This window comes from Corvus kubaryi, unplaced genomic scaffold, assembly GCF_017639235.1.
Source record: "Corvus kubaryi isolate FWS band 111438036 unplaced genomic scaffold, C.kubaryi_AGA036_p1.0 135, whole genome shotgun sequence".
NCBI lineage: Eukaryota > Metazoa > Chordata > Aves > Passeriformes > Corvidae > Corvus > Corvus kubaryi.
In genome coordinates, this window is record NW_024580669.1 from 2,938,887 (window position 1) to 2,959,278 (window position 20,392).

Genomic DNA, 20,392 nt, shown 5'->3' on the forward strand with positions numbered 1-20,392 from the left:
TCAACCAAGCAGTGAGTTACCATTCTCTGGTCTTCTCTGAACAACTTTTAACTTGTCTACTATATTCACTCTAATTTGTCAAGCATAATTATTTTCAGTGATACAGAGATTGTTCTGTTCTGTAATTTGCCCTCATTACCCTCCTACAAACCTCCTCTCCCTCAGTACCTGTTCTCTGAGAAAGGGCAGAGCTGTTTACACAGCCCAGGTTGCACAGAATTTACAGACAAGTGTGTTTTCTGCCCCCAGTTCTCATAACTCTCCACTCTTTATGTTTGAAAAGACAGCTGATGTCCTGTGTGAAGTTGTTCCAGGCTACCTCAGACAGCAGCTGTTTCATTAAATCTCTGCAGGCTTCCAGTTTTGTGCAGGTTTCCCCTGGAAATCATGAATCAACAAGACCTTTCAAGGCAAAGAAAGGGAAAAGGTTCACGACACACAACCTTCAGGTGATAGGTTTTATTTTGCCCAGGACAACCTGCATATTTTTTTACCCAAATAATGTGGTTCACCAACCCAGCACTTCACTGTGCTCTTTGGATTTAAATCAACAGCTGCCTCACACGTTGGAAAGATTGGTAAGAAACACACCAGCCTAAGAAAGGTTTGTTTATTCCTGAAGCGCCTTAGAAATTAAACACTGTACAAAATGTGCCGCTTCTAAAAAAATGAAACAAGTAATGCTATATCATTTAGCATGAGTAACACTACTCATGTAGCAGAGCAACAATGGAAGAAAGGAAAAGCTTTGAAAAACCGGAAGAGCAACCCCCAGCTCATATCTGCACACACTTCAGCTGGCATCCCAAGACACTCCACAGGTGACATCCATGGAGCAGCTCAATATGGAGTCCATATGAAGATAAATTGCCTATCAGTATTATCAGGAGCCCTGACAAACCTGCTGGAAGAGCAATGACTTGCATTCTACTGCCACCAACGTGCTGATCAAAAACCAGCTGGTGACTGCACTTAATAAACCAGACCATTCTTACAGCATTCAAAAATAATCCCTTTGCAGCACTGGTATCCTCCTGCTATTCCCTTAATCCCTTCCCTTGTTCCTGCAGCCAGAACTCCATTTTGGCTGTGGATTGAGCAGTGTGTTGTTGAAACTCCACTGGCTCCCAACACACACTGCCTACCTGCAGGTAATTCTCTCTTCAGGACTTGCCCACATACTTCAGTTTGCAGCTCTCTGCTACATTTTACAAAATGAAATTGAAGCAAACATTGTAACTTTGATATAAAATCAGATGAAAAATTTCCACTGACAATATTTCCATAAACATTTTATGTAACAAATCGATATCTATCTTTAAATAAATCAAGTTTGCTGTTGTTAATGTCCATATACATTATAAATACATACATATACAATTAAAACCCTGACATGGTAGAGTCTTGTGTCTGCCTGAAAGATGTCAGAAAGAAGGTTTTGAGAATCAAAATCTTCTCTGATCCATGATTTAGCACCTCAGGCGAGTTTGGAAACATCTTCATACTGGATATCTTCGACTCTGCGCCCTTTTAAAGGTCCCTGGAAAATAACAGAGAAAAAAACTACGATCACAACATAAAATTGTTTGTTTCTTCAATTACCAACAGGGAGTTTATTAGTAGGAGAGATAAAGAGGATCTATTCACGGCACAATGTTTCCTGTTTCATTATTTACAACCTGATCAGAGAATGTGACAGGGCCTCAACACTGTCTCAGAAATCCTTTCACTTTCAGGATACTTTTAGCACCAAAGTTCCTCCTGTCATCAGGGCATCTGCAGAGTCTCTTCCCAAATTCTCCAGAATCCAGTCTGGGCTGGGTTTCTGTAGCCCTTCTTTGAATGGGATCTAAGAGGGTCTCCCTCTTGCAAGCTGTGTTTAAGAAGTTTGACTTTGAGCCAATATCCTCTGTGCTTTATCAATGAGTTTAAAGATCGGTTTTGCAGAGGAGAACAAGGAAAGAGCCACACAGACATGGTGGCATGGACTGATTGTTAACCATAACTGTTAACCATAAACAAGACAACAAATAAGCACATAAAGCCCCACATTCAGTCTGGAAAAGGCAGGAGAAAATTCATATCCTTGCAGATTTTGTATTTTTTACCTTCCCACAAAACAGCACCGCAATAGCCATGTTCAAAATAAAACACACGAAATATTTTCCAAGTCTCTTTCAAGTTCAAAACTTGCTTAATTCAGCACCCTGGCATCTTTTTGAAGGCAAACAGTGGAGAAATAGTCTGTGATGGGGAATATGTGTTTCCTACTGCTTGGGAATAGGTGGGGGCTGTCCACAGAATTTTGCATACCACAAATCCACAAAAAGGATTAAGGATAACATGGTTCTTTGTGAAAGCTCTCCATGTGCAGATGGAAAGCTCTCTGCAAACAAGACCTTGCAGTGTTTGATACTTACAGAGTCGATGGTTATTGTCACTGAGAACCTCTTCTCATTGATGGATTCCAAGATGCCTTCATTTCCCCTGTACCCACCGTTTAACACCACCACTTTCTTGCCTGAAATAAAAATAGGAAAAGAGTTACACAACAGGGTTCCAAACTTCTGCTAAAAAGTTTGTCCTATCACCTTTCCTATAAACCCCCTTTAAGTATTTGAAGGTGCTCTAAGGTCTTCAGAGCACCTTCCCCTTTCCAGGCTGAACAACCCCAACTCTCTCAGCCTGTCTTCTCAGGAGAGGTTATGGTACCCTCAAATGGATGAATTATAGTTTACAAGAACTGAAATGTAAGTTTTGCAGTGGCAGAAGCTGAAAACAGAAGAAAAGAGCTGTACCTGGTGCTGGTATCACAGTTTCTAGATGTGTCTGATCAAGCTTCAGTTTGTCCCCAGAGTCAATCACCTTCACAACTGCTGTGTATTTGTCAATCACTTCCTGTTGTGAAAGGCAGAGGCTGATCAGAAAAACCAAACATTTTTCTCTAAATTTACATTTCAAAGTTAACAAACTTTGGCATTGTGACTCTGCAATTTTACATTTTCAAAAGCAGCAAAAAGGCAAGGGGTCCAGCCTGGAGATTCTGTGTGCAAATGAGATCCTGCAGCTTAAATATCAGAGCAGAATTGACTAGTCTCAGATTAAAATCCAACTGCACTCTTCTTGGTCCCATCCCATGGACACAGTGACTGTTCTCCAAGATGGATGTGTAAATAGGGACAAACTACACAGGACAAAAGCATGCTTAAGAAAGGATCACTGAAAAAATGACATTAAACCAACTCAGAGGTTCACTCCCTGCCCAGAATAGGTCCCAATATAGGTGAGGTGACATTTCAGCCCCCAACAGTGTTGCCTTAAGGCAGAACAACCTGCACAATGAAACAAATCTTTGTAAGTCACCTCATTCCAGAAAAGCCAAACCAATGCCACATGTCCCCCATGGCCCACCTTACCTTAACAACTGCCTTCTTCTTGTGGTACTTCTCTCCAAGCTTTTTGGTTACAATTTTTACAATGATTTCCTGGGAGATTTGAAAGGAGAGAAAAACTAAAATAAAGGCCCAAAATGTGCAAACAACTCTACAATCTAAATTAATAGTACAGCACTATTAGTGCTGAATAGTGCAGGAAGCAACAATAGTAAAGATGTGGCTTTCAGGAATTTGTGTATATTGTCAAATTATTGGCTCAAAGTAGCATCTCTCAAGACTTTCTGGGGTTTCTTTGACAAATACAGTTACACTTGAATTCACGATCTAATGTGACAGCCCTCAACGAGTCAAGAGCAGGAAAAGGAAAATAAATGTGAATTTAGTTTGGAATCTGCTTTTGGATCTTTACACCAATCAATAGTGGCTTTAGAAAGGCAGGATTTGCTATATTTGGTATAATAGTAATAGTAATAACAATAATTACTTTCAAGTCACTTACAGGCTGTAACCAGTAGTCTCTTCGAGATGTTCTTTTCTTCTCCTCTTCAAGCTACAGAACAACAAATAATCACCATTTACTTCCTCCTTCCACTGAAGCTTTCCCAAGCCTTTGAAAAGCTGAACCAATTCTCCAGCCCCATGTCATATGGGGAACAAAAAAATCCCAAAACCCTAAACAAGGGTAAGTCAGTATGGTCTTGCCTCATAAAAATCAATTTGATGAATCCAGGAACTCATGATAAAATGATGGTGATTTGCATTTTTTTTGGCAAGTGTTTCTAGGTATTTTCTTCTCTTGCAAAATCTGTATTCCTTTACTTCCAACACCTCAGTCATCTGGGGAACAGGCAGAGTTGAGCAGCCAGTTTTATGAGGAAATGAAACCAATTTTATGGGGAAATGAAATTATTTTGCCTGGTAAGATGTGAAAGTTGGAATTCTGTATGAACCGAAGGTCTGAGGTCACTTCAAAGGCACGCCCTGGTGAAGTGGACATTGTCACAGGTACAGGGGCACACAGAAACAGATCCTGCCTGATTATTACCTCCATGATCTCATCCAATGCAGATTTCTTCTTCTTCTCTTTGGGCTGACCAGAGCTATGAGCTGCTTCTTTTCTTTTAACTGCTCCCTCCACCATCTTCAGTGCATTCTGTCCAAGGACACTGCTGGAAGAGTAAGGTGGTATTTTCACAGCAGATCTTACATTTTTTTCCTCTACCAAGACGTATTTGATGAACTGGCTGTGCAAAAAGGCCTGTTGCTCTGCTTAATTTCAGTTGTCCCAGTCCCCTTCCAGACCCTGCACACCTCCTCCTCTAGAACTGATCTTCTTGGGGTGCAAACTCCATGTCCACTAAGGGTCACTGCTGGCAGTCCAGCAGAATGGACACAACCTAAGAACCAGTTCACCACTGCACAAGCAAAGAGTTGATCAAGGACTTGAGTTCAATGAAGAAGAGAAAGGCTGGTCTGCAAATAACATTTTCAAATTTGAAAGGACAAATTTTAGAGAAGCCATCCGGACAGGAACTCCCAGACATGGCAGATATCTAGAATTCTTTCCAGACAGAGATATTGAGCCTATCTGGCAATGGGAGGAAACACCTGGGAATCTGTAGAAAAGAGCTCCACACTCAGCAAACAAATGCCACCTTCACAACCCATAACCAAAATAGGCAAATAGCCTAAAAATTGCGAAAGAAAAGAGAAATCAGCACAAAAAGTTGCAACTCAGGGATGAGGGAACATCTAGGTAAAGTGAGAACTGCCCACGGGCAGCTTCAGTTCAGCCATTTTTATAACAGACATTTGAACACAATAAAAAAATGTAGGTATTGTTTCAACCCAAAAGATGAAGGCAGCTGCTCTGAGGTGAACACTGATGCAATTATTATATGGCCTTAGGACAAATTGCATGTTCTGTCTGGGGTGAGGATGTTGGATATACTCCCACAGGGAAGATACCCCATGGGAATGAAGATACAGAAATTGCAATAGAAGCAACTGTGAGAGAAAAACTGTATTTCAGAGGAAGTCTGAATAATCACAGCAGAGTTTTAGAAGAATTAGCACATTAATTCACATATCAAAGAGCAAGTAGTTAAAATAACATCTCATAAAAGGTAACATACAATTAAAACATAACAACTGCAGTGCCTATATTTAAGAAGATGAACATATCTAGCTGTGAAGTTACTACACTACCATTTCAAAGTTTACAGATAAGTATTTCTCATATGCTATGAAGGAATTAGACTACTTGATATATAATTTCACATTTGGCCAAATTTTAGCAAGGACCTGAAGTATTCCTCACTAAAACTATTCAAGTGAGAGTCTGAATTAAGTTTCAGATTCATCTTAAGCACAACTTGATGCTTAGAGATAATTGACAAGTTTTCCTCAAAGCCTGAAATTCATATCTATTATTGCAAAGAACTGCTTTACTGTCTCATTTTCTGCCTGGCATATATCCCATCAGATATCTTGTCTAAGAGCTGAGTGTGATGAGGGGAAAGCTTTCTTTTTACCTGCAATACATTTAATTACAATATTGCCTCACATGAGAAGATGTACTGCTCATCAAACAGCTCCACAGACTGCTGTAAGTCAGTATGATTTGCATTATTGATCCCTTTTGTCCTGCATTGCTTATGGTTACACAGTGACAATTAAATTCCAGAGCTCTAGGAAGATTTATTTCAGGTAGGTTTAGCTGCTTTAATGATGACCAGAGAAAGTATTGTCTCCAATTAGACAAGGCAATCAAACCTTTTAGGAACCAAAATTAACAAGTCACAAATATCCATTCACAGAAGGCAGCTGGGACTAGATGGCATCACTTCAAATGCTTTGGCTGGATCCCTTTCCCGCCCTCCATGGAGGAACCTGTAACTTTATGGGCATCTGCCATGAAGCACAGTGAATTCAAGAAGGCTCCTCACAGCTCGCATTTAAGATATACCCACTAATCCATTTTAAACACAAAATGAACCATGAAGTCACCTAGTAGCCCCTTCTGAGTAACAGGAGAGGATGAGAGATTAGACTCCAAATATTTCAGAACAAAACATATCTTCCTGCCCATACAAATATCATTGTCATGGAAGTGCTCTGTAACAGTAAGGGGTTGGCCTTAAATTCTTTTCTCACCTTGTTTTAGAAGATGCTGCGACTGAAGTACTTGCTCCTTTGTTTAAATTAAATGTAACTAAAAAATAAAGACACATTACTCTATTTCTATCTTTAAAAATAACTGCACTGAAAGATGTTAACAATTTTTAAAATCTGCAAATACAAAAAATAATAAATTTGAAAATATTTACTATTCTATATTTTGGTGTAGCTTTTAAAATAAATTAAACTTTGTAATACAGAATACTCTGCATTTCCATATTCCAGTGCTCTTTATAACTGATCTCAAGGCACTTTATGAAGTACCAAGCAGTTTTCAATGCTTACTTCATTTGAATCACAAAATCAGCTCCAGTAGGTTCTAAAAGATTACATCCATCAAAATCTGGTTACCTTTTTCCTCCTCGTTTTCTCTGTTCAGTTCAGTATAGACTGGCATTTCCTGCCAAAAAAAAACAAAGCACATTTAAAGAATAAAACAGAAAACTGAGTCAAGAGATCATTTCTTGGTGATCATTGATTAGCTCAGTCTTACAGATTACTGTGAGATTATTACCAGTAACTGCAACATTCAACCTGCCTTGATTCGTAAAAGATTAAAATTGAAAACATCATTGCATTACAGGCTCCTCTGCAAAATTCTCCAACTAAGACTCTGTAGAGAGATGCTGCTTAAACTTGCTCAGTTCCAGCATAAAAGGCAAGTTACCTTGCTGCAGCAGTTTCCTCTACCTGAACCAGCATGATCAGACTGGTTTCTGGACAGACTGATAACTCAAAGAAGGAAATTCTGGTGTCTTTCCAATTTTTTAGCACCGAAGGCTGAGACCATTTAAATTTCAATTAGTTTTAAATTAAGAAGCAGGTAATTGTTTACAACAGCATTTAAATGTACCTATCAATACCCAGGATCAAATGGGAGATTCCAGCCCCAGGCAACAACATGTGTGGGGGTCACGGAATGATGCCAAATAAACAGATTCCAAATAACCATGCCAGCACCACCAAAATAGAACTTTTCACTATTATTTGATTATGCCAGATCCCCCTGATTATTTATCTCAGCCTCCTCAGTTTACAAGGTACATGTTATCTGCAGCCCGAGAAGTTGTGAAATACCATAAATGAAGACACGTGATGCTGGTTACTGGATTGTTTACTCTCCCTTCCTAAATTCAAGAGTGATTTTTAAACCACTAATAACTTGAAGAGCAGTAATTATAACTTCCTTAGTACTAATGCAAGCTGGGTACAACGTAACTCCCAAGTCAGGAAGCAAAGGAAATACCAGTGCAAGAATTTCAGCAGCATCAGACTCCTCATTGACTTAACCACGAGGAGTTTTGAGCTGAAGGTTCACACACAGTGCAATTTTCCTCACCAGTTCTTTCCCCTCCAAACCTCTTCTAACTTGTTGTTCAATAAATTTAGCAGTTTTTTCTTCATCATCAAGGTCCTGTTTCTTCTTCCTCTCTTGTTCTTGCTGCCTGCGAATGGTCTCTGGGTCCCTGTCGATGTACTGAATGTACCAGCCTTTTGGAGTCTCATCAACCTTGCAAAGACCTAACAAGTCAAGGCAAGACAAAGTAAGATTAATACTAACAATATCAAGATCAGTTTTAGTCCATGTTCACTGTAGCAATGCAGATACTTTACCAGAGACAACACAACCCTCACTGGGCTGCTAAAACTGACTTTGAATTATCTGTACTGTGTGTTTCTGCCCTCAGCTAGCCAGATCTATTTAGACATAGGCCAGCGTATGTCACAAAGTGCATGAAGTGTTTTACAATACTTTCCTTATTGAAGAAAATGTTTCCTTCCCGCTGTATTAACAAGGAAGAAGACAAAAATATAACATGTATAAATGATACACACTCAAAGCATCATACTAAAGGAAATATTCCAGTGCTGTGCTATTGTTACTGACTCTGCCTAGAGTGACTTTCCAAACACTCTGTGACTGGTGGATGTATCCTGCAGAACACGGGCACCCAGAGCCAAAGTAAACTTTCTGTCACACCACACTGCCATTTAATCTCTCTTCCTCCCACTGAACACAGAACTGCAGATCTCTAGCTTTAACCCTTCCACTAGGCCAGGAATGAAAATGACTGCTTTCTTCTTGTCACTTCAAATGTGGATATATTCTGTAGTCTTAAGGGATGTCCTAGCTTTTAACTTTTAAATGACAACTGTTGGAAGTTGATTTAGAATTTAGTAATGCATCCAGTAAATACAGACCAGCAGATGAAACAAGGAAAGGCTCACAACTGATGTACTTATCCCAGACTTCTGACATTTTTCATAAGCAAACTCCTAATGGTTAGCACAGAAATATGGTTGGAAATCTTTTCACGTGTATGCAGGAGGGGAGAGGAAGAAAGAGAAAGAACTAACACAACTATCTACTGATCAATTATCAGGAATTCAATTACCCAATAATTTTAAGATTTCCCAGTCCTGAGCAGGCACACTCACCTTCCCTCCCCAGCCATTTTGTAAAATCAGTCAGTGTCTCCCATTGTGTGGCATTCATGTGGATGTGCTCTCGATGGCTGATGTATTCATTGTACACTATATTATTGTGGACTCTCTTTGTTCCTAAAATACAGAAGAATTATTATTATTATTACTACTACTATTATTATTATTATGTGTTTCGCACTGAACCAACAAAATACACTAAAAAAAACCAGCAAACAAACAAACAGCAAAATATTTACCAAATCGCCTCCTGAGCAATTCTAGGAAATCATTTCGGAATTCCCTTAGGGAAAAAAAAAAAATTTTAGTAAAACTTTAACAACTAGGAAGCAATTCTCTGTTGTCATTAACAACCAAACATCTGCAGTATAAACCTGATTATTCTTTTGAGCTGAGCATGATGATACTCAGACACGTTTCCCTTTTTCAGGGCAGGATTAAATGGAGAATGAAACACAATACAATACATGCACACACCTTGAATCTCCAAAAGAGTAAGAGCCTCTCAAAGGGATAGAATGGAGCAAAGGAATCTCAACACTTCCCACTAATTGCTGGTGTTTCGTTACCAGGTGTCTTCCCAGGCTGACTGACACAGAGCACAGGGCAGGACAGAGGGCAGAGGGGGTGGATGGAGCAGATGGATCACTCATTTCCCTGCTAATTCCAGGGCTGGAGCATAAAGCCTCACTTCAGACTCATGCTGAGGACAGCTCCAATCATCCCAGCTGTCATGTAGGTCAGCTGGACAAAGGCCTGAGAGAAGCTGGGGGATGTCAGTCCCTCCCCTGACTCGTTCTCTCTCTGTTATAGCTCTTTGAGCTCGTGTGTGTGTTGCAGCTGGGGCAAAAAGGTGATGTATTTGTAACACAGAGCAACTTTAAACAGGATTAAGACACAAGATAAAACTGTCAAATTTGACTAAAATCACAGAAAACTTACTCAGAGAAGTAATCCATGAATTGCTGAGGATTTTCAGAAGCCAGCAGCAACTGCCTCTGGTGGGACTCAGACATGCAGTGACACTTGAAGCCATTCTATAAAGCGAAAATAAATACTTTGCTTGCCTTTGTCTCAATTTGCAACACTCACAGCTGAAGAGAGTATTAAAAATAACGGTTTATGAGTGAAATTTCTTGGATGCTTCACAGAAAACACCTTAACTCAGCCTCAGCCTGGTATGGGGTGGTTGCTCCCGACCAGGCAAGCCAAAATCAAAACTCCTCCAAGGCCTAGAATCTCCAGACAATACAAGCAGGGTTATGAAGGACATTCCACCAGGCCTCTTCATTCCCTGTGGAATGACATCAGACATTTGGCTACATCCCTTATCTTTTTTCTTAATATATTGGTCATTCAGCACAGTATGACTAAATCTAGAGTAAATTTAATTCCATGGGAGACCTCTCCACTGCTTACAAAAAGATGTAGTTGTAAATCAGTGACATTTTTTTGCTTGTAGTCACTGGGAAGAGAATAGGATTTGCCATTCTTGGATAAAAGGGAGAGGGGCACAGCTGAAGAATGATAAGAATAAACATCCACAGGATGCTCTCCTTCCCTAAGGCACATCAAAGAGGCTATTCATGGAGAATGGAAAACTAAAATAACATCCTCAAAGATGGATCAGGGCCAACACACTTTCTCCAAAGTGGATGAGGATTTCTCCCATGGGGGACTGGAAATCCCAGTTGGATCACGCCACTCACAGCAACTGGGAACTCTCCATGTCCCACCAACCTGCCCCTAAGGGGACCATGATCCATACGAGAGGGACTGCAAACAGCCCCTAAACAACATCAGGGCTCCCCTAAAGAGCATCGGGGCTCCCCACACTCCTGGAAGGGGAGGCCAGAGTGCTTCCTAGAAGGATCACACCCCACAGATGGGATCAGAGCCCCCACAAGGCGACTGGTGATGTTCCCAAAGAGAACCTGAGCCAGCCCTGAACCCCCCACAAGGCGACTGGGGAACCACGCAAAGGATATCAGACCCCATATTCCCTGAGGGAACTGCAGCCCCCACAGGAGGATCAGGAACTCCTACAATGGCGATCGCAGCCCCCAGAGCTGGGGACACTTACAAGGGAGATTGACAGGACAAGGGACAATGGCTTTAAAACGACAGAGAGTAGGGTTAGATTAGATATTGGGAAGCAATTCTTCCCCGTGAGGGTGGTGAGCTCCAGGCACAGGTTGCCCAGAGAAGCTGTGGCCGCCCCTGGATCCCTGGAAGTGTCCAAGGCCAGGTTGCATGGGGCTTGGAGCAACCTGGGACAGTGGAAGGGGTCCCTGCCCGTGGCAGGGCGTTGGAAGTGGATGATCTATAAGGTCCTCCCAACCCAAACCATCCTGTGATTCCATGAGATCGGAGCTGCCACAAGAGCTGACCCCAACCAAGGGAACCTGACCCCAGGAAAACCGCCCCCCTCGGCTGGACTGGGGGTCCTCAGACGGAGATCGGAGCCGCCCGAAACACCGGGGACCCCCACACCGAGCACCCCCAGTTACCTCATCGCGGCACTGCTTCTGGCACATCTGGCAGTACCAGCGCAGCTTCTGCAGCCCCTTGGACTTGATGCGGTTGGCGATCGCCTTGGGGCTGAGGAAATCCGACTTCCCCATGACGGCGGTCCCGTCCCAACCCCGCTCCCGACGAGGCCCCGGGCCCGCTCCCGCCCCCTCCGGAAATGGCGGCGGCGCCCTGGAAGCGGATCCCGGCGGGGCGGCGCAGGCGCGGTGCGGGCGCGCTGACCTTCAGCGGGGCTGTGGTGGAGGCGCCGCCATGTTCGCCCGGGGCGCCGCGGTCGCGCTGGTCCAGCCGCAATGGTACCCGCACGGGCTGGGACGGGCGCTGTGGGGACGGGGGAACGCGTCCCGATGGCCGGGGCGGCTCTGCGGGGTGAGGGGGGAATGGTTTCCTTCGGCCGTGCGGTGCCTGGGGGCGGCGGGGTCGTGGCCCTGGGCGGCCCGTGAAGGGCTGTGGGCTCTGAGGGGTGGTGGCGGAGCGGGCACCGGGAGATGAGGGCAGCGGGAACCCGCAGGGATGGAGGGTTCGTCCGCCGTGAGAGGGAGCGCTCGGCCGGGGTGGGTGAATGGGACAGGCAAGGGTTAAAGGACAGGTTTGTAGGAGACCCTGCTCTGGACGGGAATTAGTGCGGCCTTCTTTGCTTCATTTTATTATTGCATTATATGCAGCTTTGTTTAAAATTATTTTTTTTATTTCTAACTTGCCCTTCTAATGCCCTCGTTTGCTTCGTGCCATTGCCCGAGGTGGTGGATAATGCATTAAATCTCCCACTTTACTCGGCAGTGCTGAGGCGCCGCCTCGAGTCCTGTGGCCCGTTCGGGGCCCCTCAGTTCGGGAAGGACATTGGGGTGGTGGAGCGAGTCGGGAGAAGGGCAGTGGAACTGGGGAAGGGTCTGAAGCCCAAGTCCTCTGAAGAGTGGCTGAGGGAGCTGGGGAAGCTCAGCCTGGAGAAAAGGAGGCTCGGGGGTAACCATATCACTTCACAACTCCGTGACAGGAGAGTGCAGTCAGGTGGGAGTTGGCCTCTTCTGCCAGGCAGCCAGCGACAGGACACGAGGACGCAGGTGTAGGATGGACATTAGGAGCAACTTGTTCACAGAAAGCGTGATTAGACATTGGAATGGGCAGCCCAGGGAGGTGGTGGAGTCACCATCCCTGTGATGCCTTTTCCTGGTCTTAAAATCAAGAGTCAAACACGGTTAGAAGGGAAAAAGGTATTTTACCTTGGTATTTATTTTAAGGATCCATAGGTGCACTATGTCCAGGTCAAATGCACCTCAATGCACACCTTCAAAAGATCCTGGTATGTCATTATAGGTCTTACTGATTAGCATATCTATCAAAAATTCCCCAATGAGAGGCTTGAATGAGCCCCCCCTCCCCAAGGAACCTTCCTCTGGATGGTTCTATCTTGGTTTACAGAATGTGTTCTGGAGAGGACCTTGGGGTCTGGGGCACACTGATCCCTACCTACGAAGCTTCTAAGATGTTTCGTCTCCTGGCTGAACAAACAAGTCCAAGTATGTAGGCAAAAAGCACTAAGAATACAGAAGCTGTAAAAAGGTATAACGGGTAAAAAAAAAGGCAAGAAATCATCAAGGTATCACATCACCTGGAGGTGTCTAAAGAAAGACTGGATGTGGCACTCAGTGCCGTGGTTTAGTTGATAAAGTGGTGTTCGGTCATAGGTTGGACTTGATGATCTCAGAGGTCTTTTCCAACCTAATTGATTCTGTGAAATTGTATAAATGAGGGAAGGATGAAGGTGTGCATACAAGCCACAGGTCAGAGTGGCTTGTCTCCACCACAGATGTTTTTTAAGAAACAGCAAATCTTGAATTTTCATTGTTCTGAAGGGGACTTGCCCTTGGCAGGTGTTAGTTTGCTGGAGAGCTAGTGAATTATCCTAATTTATCCTGCATTCCTTTTCAGGGGCCAAGTCAGGAATATGGCAACGCTAAAAGACAGTAAGTAAAGATTTTGTTTGCTTTTAAGAGAGGAAAAACATTGCAGGACAACCATATGTTAAAACGTAATTCTGCTTAACCTCTGTTGGGTAAAATGGTTGTGATACATAACAATGATATATAGGCCTGCAGTCCTAATTACATTAAACAACTGTCCTTCAGAAACAGAATCGCTTGAAGGGGTTTTGGCACTAATCTAATGTCATTTCAGTTATTTTAAAAATAACTGTATCATATGTGCTGAAACAGATTTTTGTTTATCTCTAAGAATTAATTTAGTTTCTCTTATGTTTATTTCCTTGTGCTTTTATGCAGCATTTGGGGGGAGAAAGGGTTGGCTGAATGGGTCTAGTTTGGTAATACTTTCTTAAACCATTCCTCGTAGTTCTTATATAAGGATATTGCCTTGGAGTTGTGGTTGTCTGTGGGATACCTGTTCTGGTTTCTTTTTTCATTAGTGTTTTTATAAATGTCATTTTACCACAGTCTAAACAGAGGAGGAAATTTATTCTGTCTTCACACTACAGAGACTTTTTTTGTTTGTTTCCTCTGCTTGTCATCTGTGAAAGATTATATTATACCTCAAATGATATATTTGTGAAACAGGTGGTTGTGGAAGCAAAGAGAATTGTAAATAGACTCCATGTTGGGATAAATATTAAATGAATGCTATGTCTGAAGGAAGTAACATCTCTGTTGTAAAGATGAATTTGTGTTAGCCACATTTTTACTGCTTTCTTAGAGTAAATACTGAGGTCTTTTTTGAGGTTTATTTGTGCACTATTTATTTTTCTTCTTTGAGGAACATGGCAAAATAGTTTTGGATGGCTCTTGCTGGCATTTTGTTGTTTGGGTTTGAGTCATTATGCCCAGTACAGTCTGTGACCTTCAACTCTTAACCTTGCAGTCACCAGGCGTTTGAAGTCCATCAAGAACATCCAGAAGATCACCAAGTCCATGAAGATGGTTTCTGCAGCCAAATACGCAAGAGCTGAGAGGGAACTGAAGCCTGCGAGGGTCTATGGAATAGGGGCTCTGTGTGAGAGAACGTTCTTGCACTTTGTCATGTGGGAGCAGAAGAGGAGGTTTTCACAGTGGTGATAAAATGCTGAGGCTTTTTAACCTTCCAGTAGTCTATTTCCAAAAGAATTTGCACAGTGAACTTCACTGAGTGACATCTGATCAGAGCTGTGTCTGGCTTTGAACTGTTTCTCGCTCACATCTGGTCTGACCATGTGCAAACTTGGAACAATCGTGAGGGAGATAAAATTAATCTGGCTGAGGTCTGAAGGCCCTTTGGAATTGTTTTTAGTTAGAATAATTCAGGGTATTTTTTATTACTTACTTGCTTTTTTTGGCACCCTTGAGAAACTTAATCATCTTTTTTTTTTTCCCAGCTCTCTATGAGAAAGCAGAAATAAAGGCACCTGAGGACAAGAAGAAACACCTCCTTATTGGTGTGTCCTCTGACCGAGGCCTGTGTGGTGCTATCCATACGTCCATTGCTAAAACCTTGAAGAATGAGATTACTAACCTCTCAAATGCAGGGAAAGAGGTTATGGTGGTTGGAGTGGGTGACAAGATCAGAGGCCTGCTTCAAAGGTAAAAAGGATGGGGCCCAGAACTCACACCACAAAAGAGTTTTGTTTGGAGTTTTATTTGTTTGTCTGTGGCAGAAGTTTCAAGGCCATTTAGAAGATTGTGTGCCACTGGCAGGAAATTCCGTATAAGGGAACTGTGCTAAATTCAAGTTTCTGTAAAAAAAAAAAAATCTGCAAATACCCTAAAAGTGGTTTTGATCATCTCACAATTTGGGAAACTGCTGCACAGCACTATTATATTCTTGAAATAAAAGTCTGAAAGCTGGCAACTTTTGAAGCTATTGTAATTTAACTAAAGGCAAAGTTTCTTTCAGACCTTAATTCAATAAAACTTTTAGTTCTGAATGCTCCTAAGTTACAGACAGTTATTCCTAGTAAGTCAGTCTTGCTGCCTCCTTGTACTGTGGAGCATCCACTTGGTTCTAACACAGGTTTGTTGTTGCTGCAGGACACATGGCAACTATTTCCTGCTGACATTCAAAGAGGTAGGACGGAGACCTCCGAGCTTTGGAGATGCTTCAGTCATTGCTTTAGAGCTGTTAAACTCTGGCTATGAATTTGATGAAGGTTCTGTCATCTACAATCGTTTCAGGTAAGGTTGAACTGAAACTTCAGTAGAAAAATATTTGGTAGAATGCTTCAAAGAGTATATTGGCCAGATGAAGTTATATGAAAACTGACTGTGATTTGGCATGTTCACTTTACTTCTTGATCTTGTTGTGTGTGAGGAACTTCTGGGTTGTTGTTTCTAGTGGCTGTGGTTGGAACGCCCTTTTGACTTGTGTATAGTGAAAGCTGTTCTATTTACAGTCAGCACATCGGTGTGTCCATGTGGTATCTGAGATCTTTTCATCAGGGTTATCACAAAACTTTGTGGCATTAGAAAGCCAGAAGTTGTGTATTCTAATTTGATTTTAACCATTCAGTTTAGAGTTAGTTGAACTGAAGAGCCTATTTTGCTCTTTTTGTACAGGTCTGTCATCTCTTACAAGACCGATGAAAAGCCGATCTTCTCCTTTGAAACTGTGGCTGGCTCTGGTAAGTAGGGAACTAGAAACCACCAGTTATATGCAGTGCTAAATCATAGGAAAAGTACTCTGAAAATGGGAATATGGTATTAAAACATCTTATTATGGTGCTTGTATCATAAGTTTAACAGATGGTTTTATCTTGGCCAAGATCAGTTCAAGGCTAACTTACAAAGGTTCTGTGGGGCAAGGAGGTTAAAAGGAAAGGTGGTACTAATTCTGGTTTGAGATTCTGTCTCAAGCAAGAACTGTGCATATGTAAACTCTGTCAGTTCATTACTTCCAGCATGACCAACCTGAGTACTGAGTGACTTTGCACTGCTGGCTAAAAATACCCCAGAATGTTTCTGCAGCATTGTATGGGGAGATTAAACTTAATATGGCAATAATGTATTTTGTTTTGGTCAGAACTTGACTTTCCTAATGTTAAATTGAATTAAAACACATAAAATACATAACAAAATTATTACTAGCAGAGAGATTCTGAAGGTACACATAATATATGAAGAAAATCCCTCTGTGCTGCCTTAAGTATTGAAACAGCCCAGCCAAGTAGTCTTCTCCATGTCACTGTATTTTGCTGGAAGTAGTAAATCTTGGGTGTCTCTAAGTCTGCTCTTTCATGTTTTGCAGAAAGCCTAAGTATCTATGATGATATTGATGCCGATGTGCTGAGAAACTACCAGGAGTTCACACTAGCAAACATTCTGTACTACTCCCTGAAAGAATCCACCACCAGCGAGCAGAGCGCCAGGATGACTGCCATGGACAATGCCAGCAAGAATGCTTGTAAGCTACTCCCTGGGTTTTCCAGGACTTCAGTTGTTCAACAGGAAAGTGCTGACGTCCCTTTGTGTAATTCTGTGCTTCAAAAATCAGCTATTTTCTCTCTTAATTCCATTTTGAGTAGGTTTTTTTTTGAGCCAATTCAGCTGAGATTCTATTTCAAACGTGAATTATATTTAGCCCCTGGAAAGAGGAATTGCTGTCAAGAAAGAAGCCCAGGACTGGAAGTGAAATAACAGATTATTTAAAAGGCATATGAAATACTAAACTAATTTTGTAATGGCTGAATATTCTCTATGCTCCTCTCATGTGGCTGCTCTGAGGATTTCCTGAATTTTTATGAATCTGTACCTACCGGTTCATCAAATATAATTAGTGCAGCACAATTAAAGGTGGGGAATTTGAATAATAGTTAAATACCACGTGTCATGGAGCAAGTAGAGAATATATGAGTATTCCTTGGAAGGATACTGGTGATTGTGTGAAGTTGATGTGATGTGCAACTGAGCTGCCTGGAAGGGTAGGCATGGCTCTGATGACCAGCTTGAAAGAAAGAGGTGATACCCTCTGTGTTTAAAAATAATTGAGAAAAAAATAATAATTCAGGAAAATCTGTTTCCTTTTGCCTCAACTTGAAGGAAATAACAATGTAGTTAATTGACAGTGAAATCTAATTTCAAAGCAAATGATGCATGCTTGTGTTATGTTACAATAAGCTATGTCATACCTGGTATTTACAAGTCTGCCAGCTGTTCTGCAGATGTTTCACTGACAAGGTGAATTCTGAGGTTCCTAGATTGCCTACTGCTAATATTACCTGTAGGGAAAAAATGTCAGGTGCACTAAGCCTCTTGATTTTTGCAGTGGTTTACAAGACAGTTGGATATTCTGCCCATGCAGCTTCTTCTTTATCTGCATTTGAACATCATTTTGTGTTTAAACTCCAATCTTACTTTTTCCAGCCGAGATGATTGACAAGTTGACCTTGACATTCAACCGCACCCGTCAAGCCGTCATCACCAAGGAGCTTATTGAGATCATCTCTGGTGCTGCTGCTCTGTGAGTATTTGTATGAACATGCAGTCAGAGCTGTTGCAGTCATGTCCTGCTTGTGTGCCAGGGTGATGGGCAAAGTTTGGGATTGTAGACCCTAAAACCAGAGGGAAGACAGTCTGTGGCATGGCTCCCAAGCTTTTCAACTTGTGCAGTTCTACTAACCAGAGCAAAGTTTGGCAGTTCTTTCTGACCAGATAGAGTTAAAAAGCTGGTAAAATAGATCTTCAGCCTCAACACATGTCCTTGCTTAGCCAGGTGAGGGTTTTCCTCTTTTTTGGCCTTTGGTGGATTTTCCCCCTCCTCCCTTTTACCTGGACATTTCCTACTTTGCCTGGTCAAATAGCCCAGTAGTGTTGAGTGGGAGAGAGCAAATGGGGTGACTGAAATGATTTTGGATAAATCAAGTGTTCAGAAGCTGAGAGTTTGGGAGTGTGTTTGCAAGGAGGGAATTTCCAGAATCTATTGTTATGGAATATGTATTTTGCTTGAAGTTCAGTATTTTGCTTGTTTGCCTAAGACTGAGGTTTTGTGCACGTGTGTGCTGCAGGTTACAAATTCGTGGGCTTGAGACCACAATTTGTAACTGCATGTAGCTCATGTGTATTACTGTAACAGTTAAAAATTCGTGCTCTGTATGGAAATACATGTGTTCATATCCTGTGTATTTACAGAATGCCTGGAATATGTATTTTATATTATTTTGGTGCTGTATTGTGCTCCTCACAATACATTCGTGGTCATAAATCCATGCAGAGTTTTGCCTGAATTTGCATGAGTTGCTTCCTAACCTGCTTGTTCTGTTTTTTCTCATAATACCATAACCAGGGATTAATCGGAAAAAGCGGTTCAGCCAAATCCAAGAGGTAAAGTTATGTCATAGAAACTGCATTGTGTTTTAAAATGAATTAACACAGAAAATCTGAAGTCAAATGAGGAAGTCAGAATTCGGTGGTCTTGGTCAGACAAAAACTTCTTCCTAAAGAGCTGTGAAATTGCCCATTTCTAGTTTGAATGCCCGAACAGAGAGTTCTTAATTTTCAGTAATTTTAAGGAAAATATGTCCATGTATGGAGCATAAACCCACATTAGATATAATTTTCTCTGGGGTTTTTTTTTCTGTATTATTGGATTCATTTGCAATTACTGTTTGAATTTTTGGATAGAGCCCTGACTTAATGCAATGACTTAAAAATGTCTGTATGTAAGATGTACCTAAAGAGGTTTCTGTAGCAAAGTGAACATCTTCAAAATTTAAAATGCAAGGAAAAATTCAAAATCTAAAATGTAAGAAAAAAAATAGATTTGATGAATAGTTTGGGGGGTGGTAAGGAATATTAGTGAAGTATTCAAACTGGGGGAGATAACAGTTTAAAATAAATACATAAATAAATGACAGGGTTTTAATTTGTTTCAATTTTCCTCACAGGTGAAGAGGAGCTGTTCTGAGCATATGTGGTTTAGCCTGCCTGTGTCTGTGTTAACAAGACTGCTCTGTTATCTTGTGAAGAAGTGGAAAAGCCCCAGAAATCTGTAAATTCTTACAATAAACCACCTCCATGAAACAGATCCTTTTGGTTGTCTGTGGAGCAAATGTTCTTGGAGTCTAAATATCTGGGTTGGGTTTGGTGTGCTTTGAAACTTTATTTTTTAAAAGGCTGTGCTCTACATTTTTGATTTATTTGCCATGTGAAATGTGTAAGTGGATGTTTCTTTTGAAGAGTGGAAGAGATTTTCTGACTTCATGCGGTCTTTGAAAGTGAAGTGACCTGCTTTGACAGGTACATTGTATTGTAGGCTGAAGGAGGATACTAGAATAACCTCTTCATCACACAGTTGCAACACTGATCTCTCTTATTTGAATTTTGTATTGCTACTATTTCCAGATGTTCACGTTGTAAAATTAACTGATCTCATTAGGTGAGTAACTATATTTAGAATGCCCACTGTTTACAGCATGGTCAGTGTGTGTATAGAAATATGTATGTCAGAGGGCTGGGGCATCTCTGCTGTGGAGACAACCTGAGAATTTTGTTCAGCCTGGAGAAGGTTCCAGGGAGACCTTCCAGCACCTGAAGGAGCTCCAGGAGAGCTGGAAAGGGACTTTGGACAAGGGCATGGAGCGACAGGACAAGGGGGAGTGGCTTTCAACTGACAGAGGGCAGGGTTAGAGGGGCTATTGGGAAGGAGTTTTTTACTGTGAGGGTGGTGAGGCCCCTGGCACAGGTTGCCCAGAGAAGCTCATACTGGTCCCAATATGGAGGCCTGAGGGCCACCACCCTCAGGACCTTGAGCTGTTGACCAGACCAGGAGCTTCAGGACTTTGTTCTGGGTCCAGGTCCTGCTCTTCAGGCTACAGATGTGAGATGTGAGTGTGACTGATACAACAGACCGGGCTCTTGACTGAC

At 41.9% G+C, this 20,392-nt stretch overlaps 2 protein-coding genes across 3 annotated transcripts; one reads left to right on the forward strand and one right to left on the reverse strand.

Annotated features, from left to right (window-relative positions):
* Positions 1-594: 594 nt before the first annotated feature.
* KIN (Kin17 DNA and RNA binding protein) lies at positions 595-11,710 on the reverse strand. Of its 2 annotated transcripts, none has more exons than XM_042052708.1 (13): positions 11,531-11,710; positions 9,963-10,057; positions 9,260-9,303; positions 9,015-9,137; positions 7,915-8,096; positions 6,927-6,975; positions 6,552-6,609; positions 4,441-4,561; positions 3,895-3,945; positions 3,417-3,485; positions 2,799-2,898; positions 2,421-2,521; positions 595-1,540 (listed from the first exon to the last, which is right to left on the reverse strand). In XM_042052708.1, exons 1-13 carry the CDS (start codon positions 11,642-11,644, stop codon positions 1,478-1,480), a joined length of 1,170 nt encoding a protein of 389 aa, XP_041908642.1. In that variant the 5' UTR covers positions 11,645-11,710; the 3' UTR covers positions 595-1,477. The 2 variants fall into 2 exon arrangements, with proteins under 2 accessions (XP_041908642.1, XP_041908634.1); XM_042052700.1 differs by having other exon boundaries at positions 4,441-4,564.
* Positions 11,711-11,737: 27 nt separating this feature from the next.
* Positions 11,738-19,553, forward strand: ATP5F1C (ATP synthase F1 subunit gamma). The gene is made up of 10 exons (XM_042052721.1): positions 11,738-11,848; positions 13,482-13,516; positions 14,424-14,555; positions 14,914-15,118; positions 15,566-15,709; positions 16,091-16,155; positions 16,779-16,934; positions 17,894-17,990; positions 18,813-18,850; positions 19,414-19,553. The coding sequence occupies exons 1-9, from the start codon at positions 11,805-11,807 to the stop codon at positions 18,817-18,819; spliced, it is 885 nt and encodes a 294-aa protein (XP_041908655.1). The 5' UTR covers positions 11,738-11,804; the 3' UTR covers positions 18,820-18,850; positions 19,414-19,553.
* Positions 19,554-20,392: the final 839 nt, after the last annotated feature.

Bases quoted from the DNA above. Each gene is read 5' to 3' on its own strand.
- ATP5F1C (XM_042052721.1), top strand. From the start codon at position 11,805: ATGTTCGCCCGGGGCGCCGCGGTCGCGCTGGTCCAGCCGCAATG. The intron at 14,556-14,913 runs GTGAGAGAACGT...TTTTTTTCCCAG, and splicing joins CTATGGAATAGGGGCTCTGT to CTCTCTATGAGAAAGCAGAA. The intron at 16,935-17,893 runs GTAAGCTACTCC...TACTTTTTCCAG, and splicing joins CAATGCCAGCAAGAATGCTT to CCGAGATGATTGACAAGTTG.
- KIN (XM_042052700.1), bottom strand. From the start codon at position 11,644: ATGGGGAAGTCGGATTTCCTCAGCCCCAAGGCGATCGCCAACCGCATC. The intron at 9,138-9,259 runs GTAAATATTTTG...TCTGTATTTTAG, and splicing joins ATTGCTCAGGAGGCGATTTG to GAACAAAGAGAGTCCACAAT. The intron at 6,610-6,926 runs GTAACCAGATTT...TTTATTTTTTAG, and splicing joins AGAAAACGAGGAGGAAAAAG to TTACATTTAATTTAAACAAA.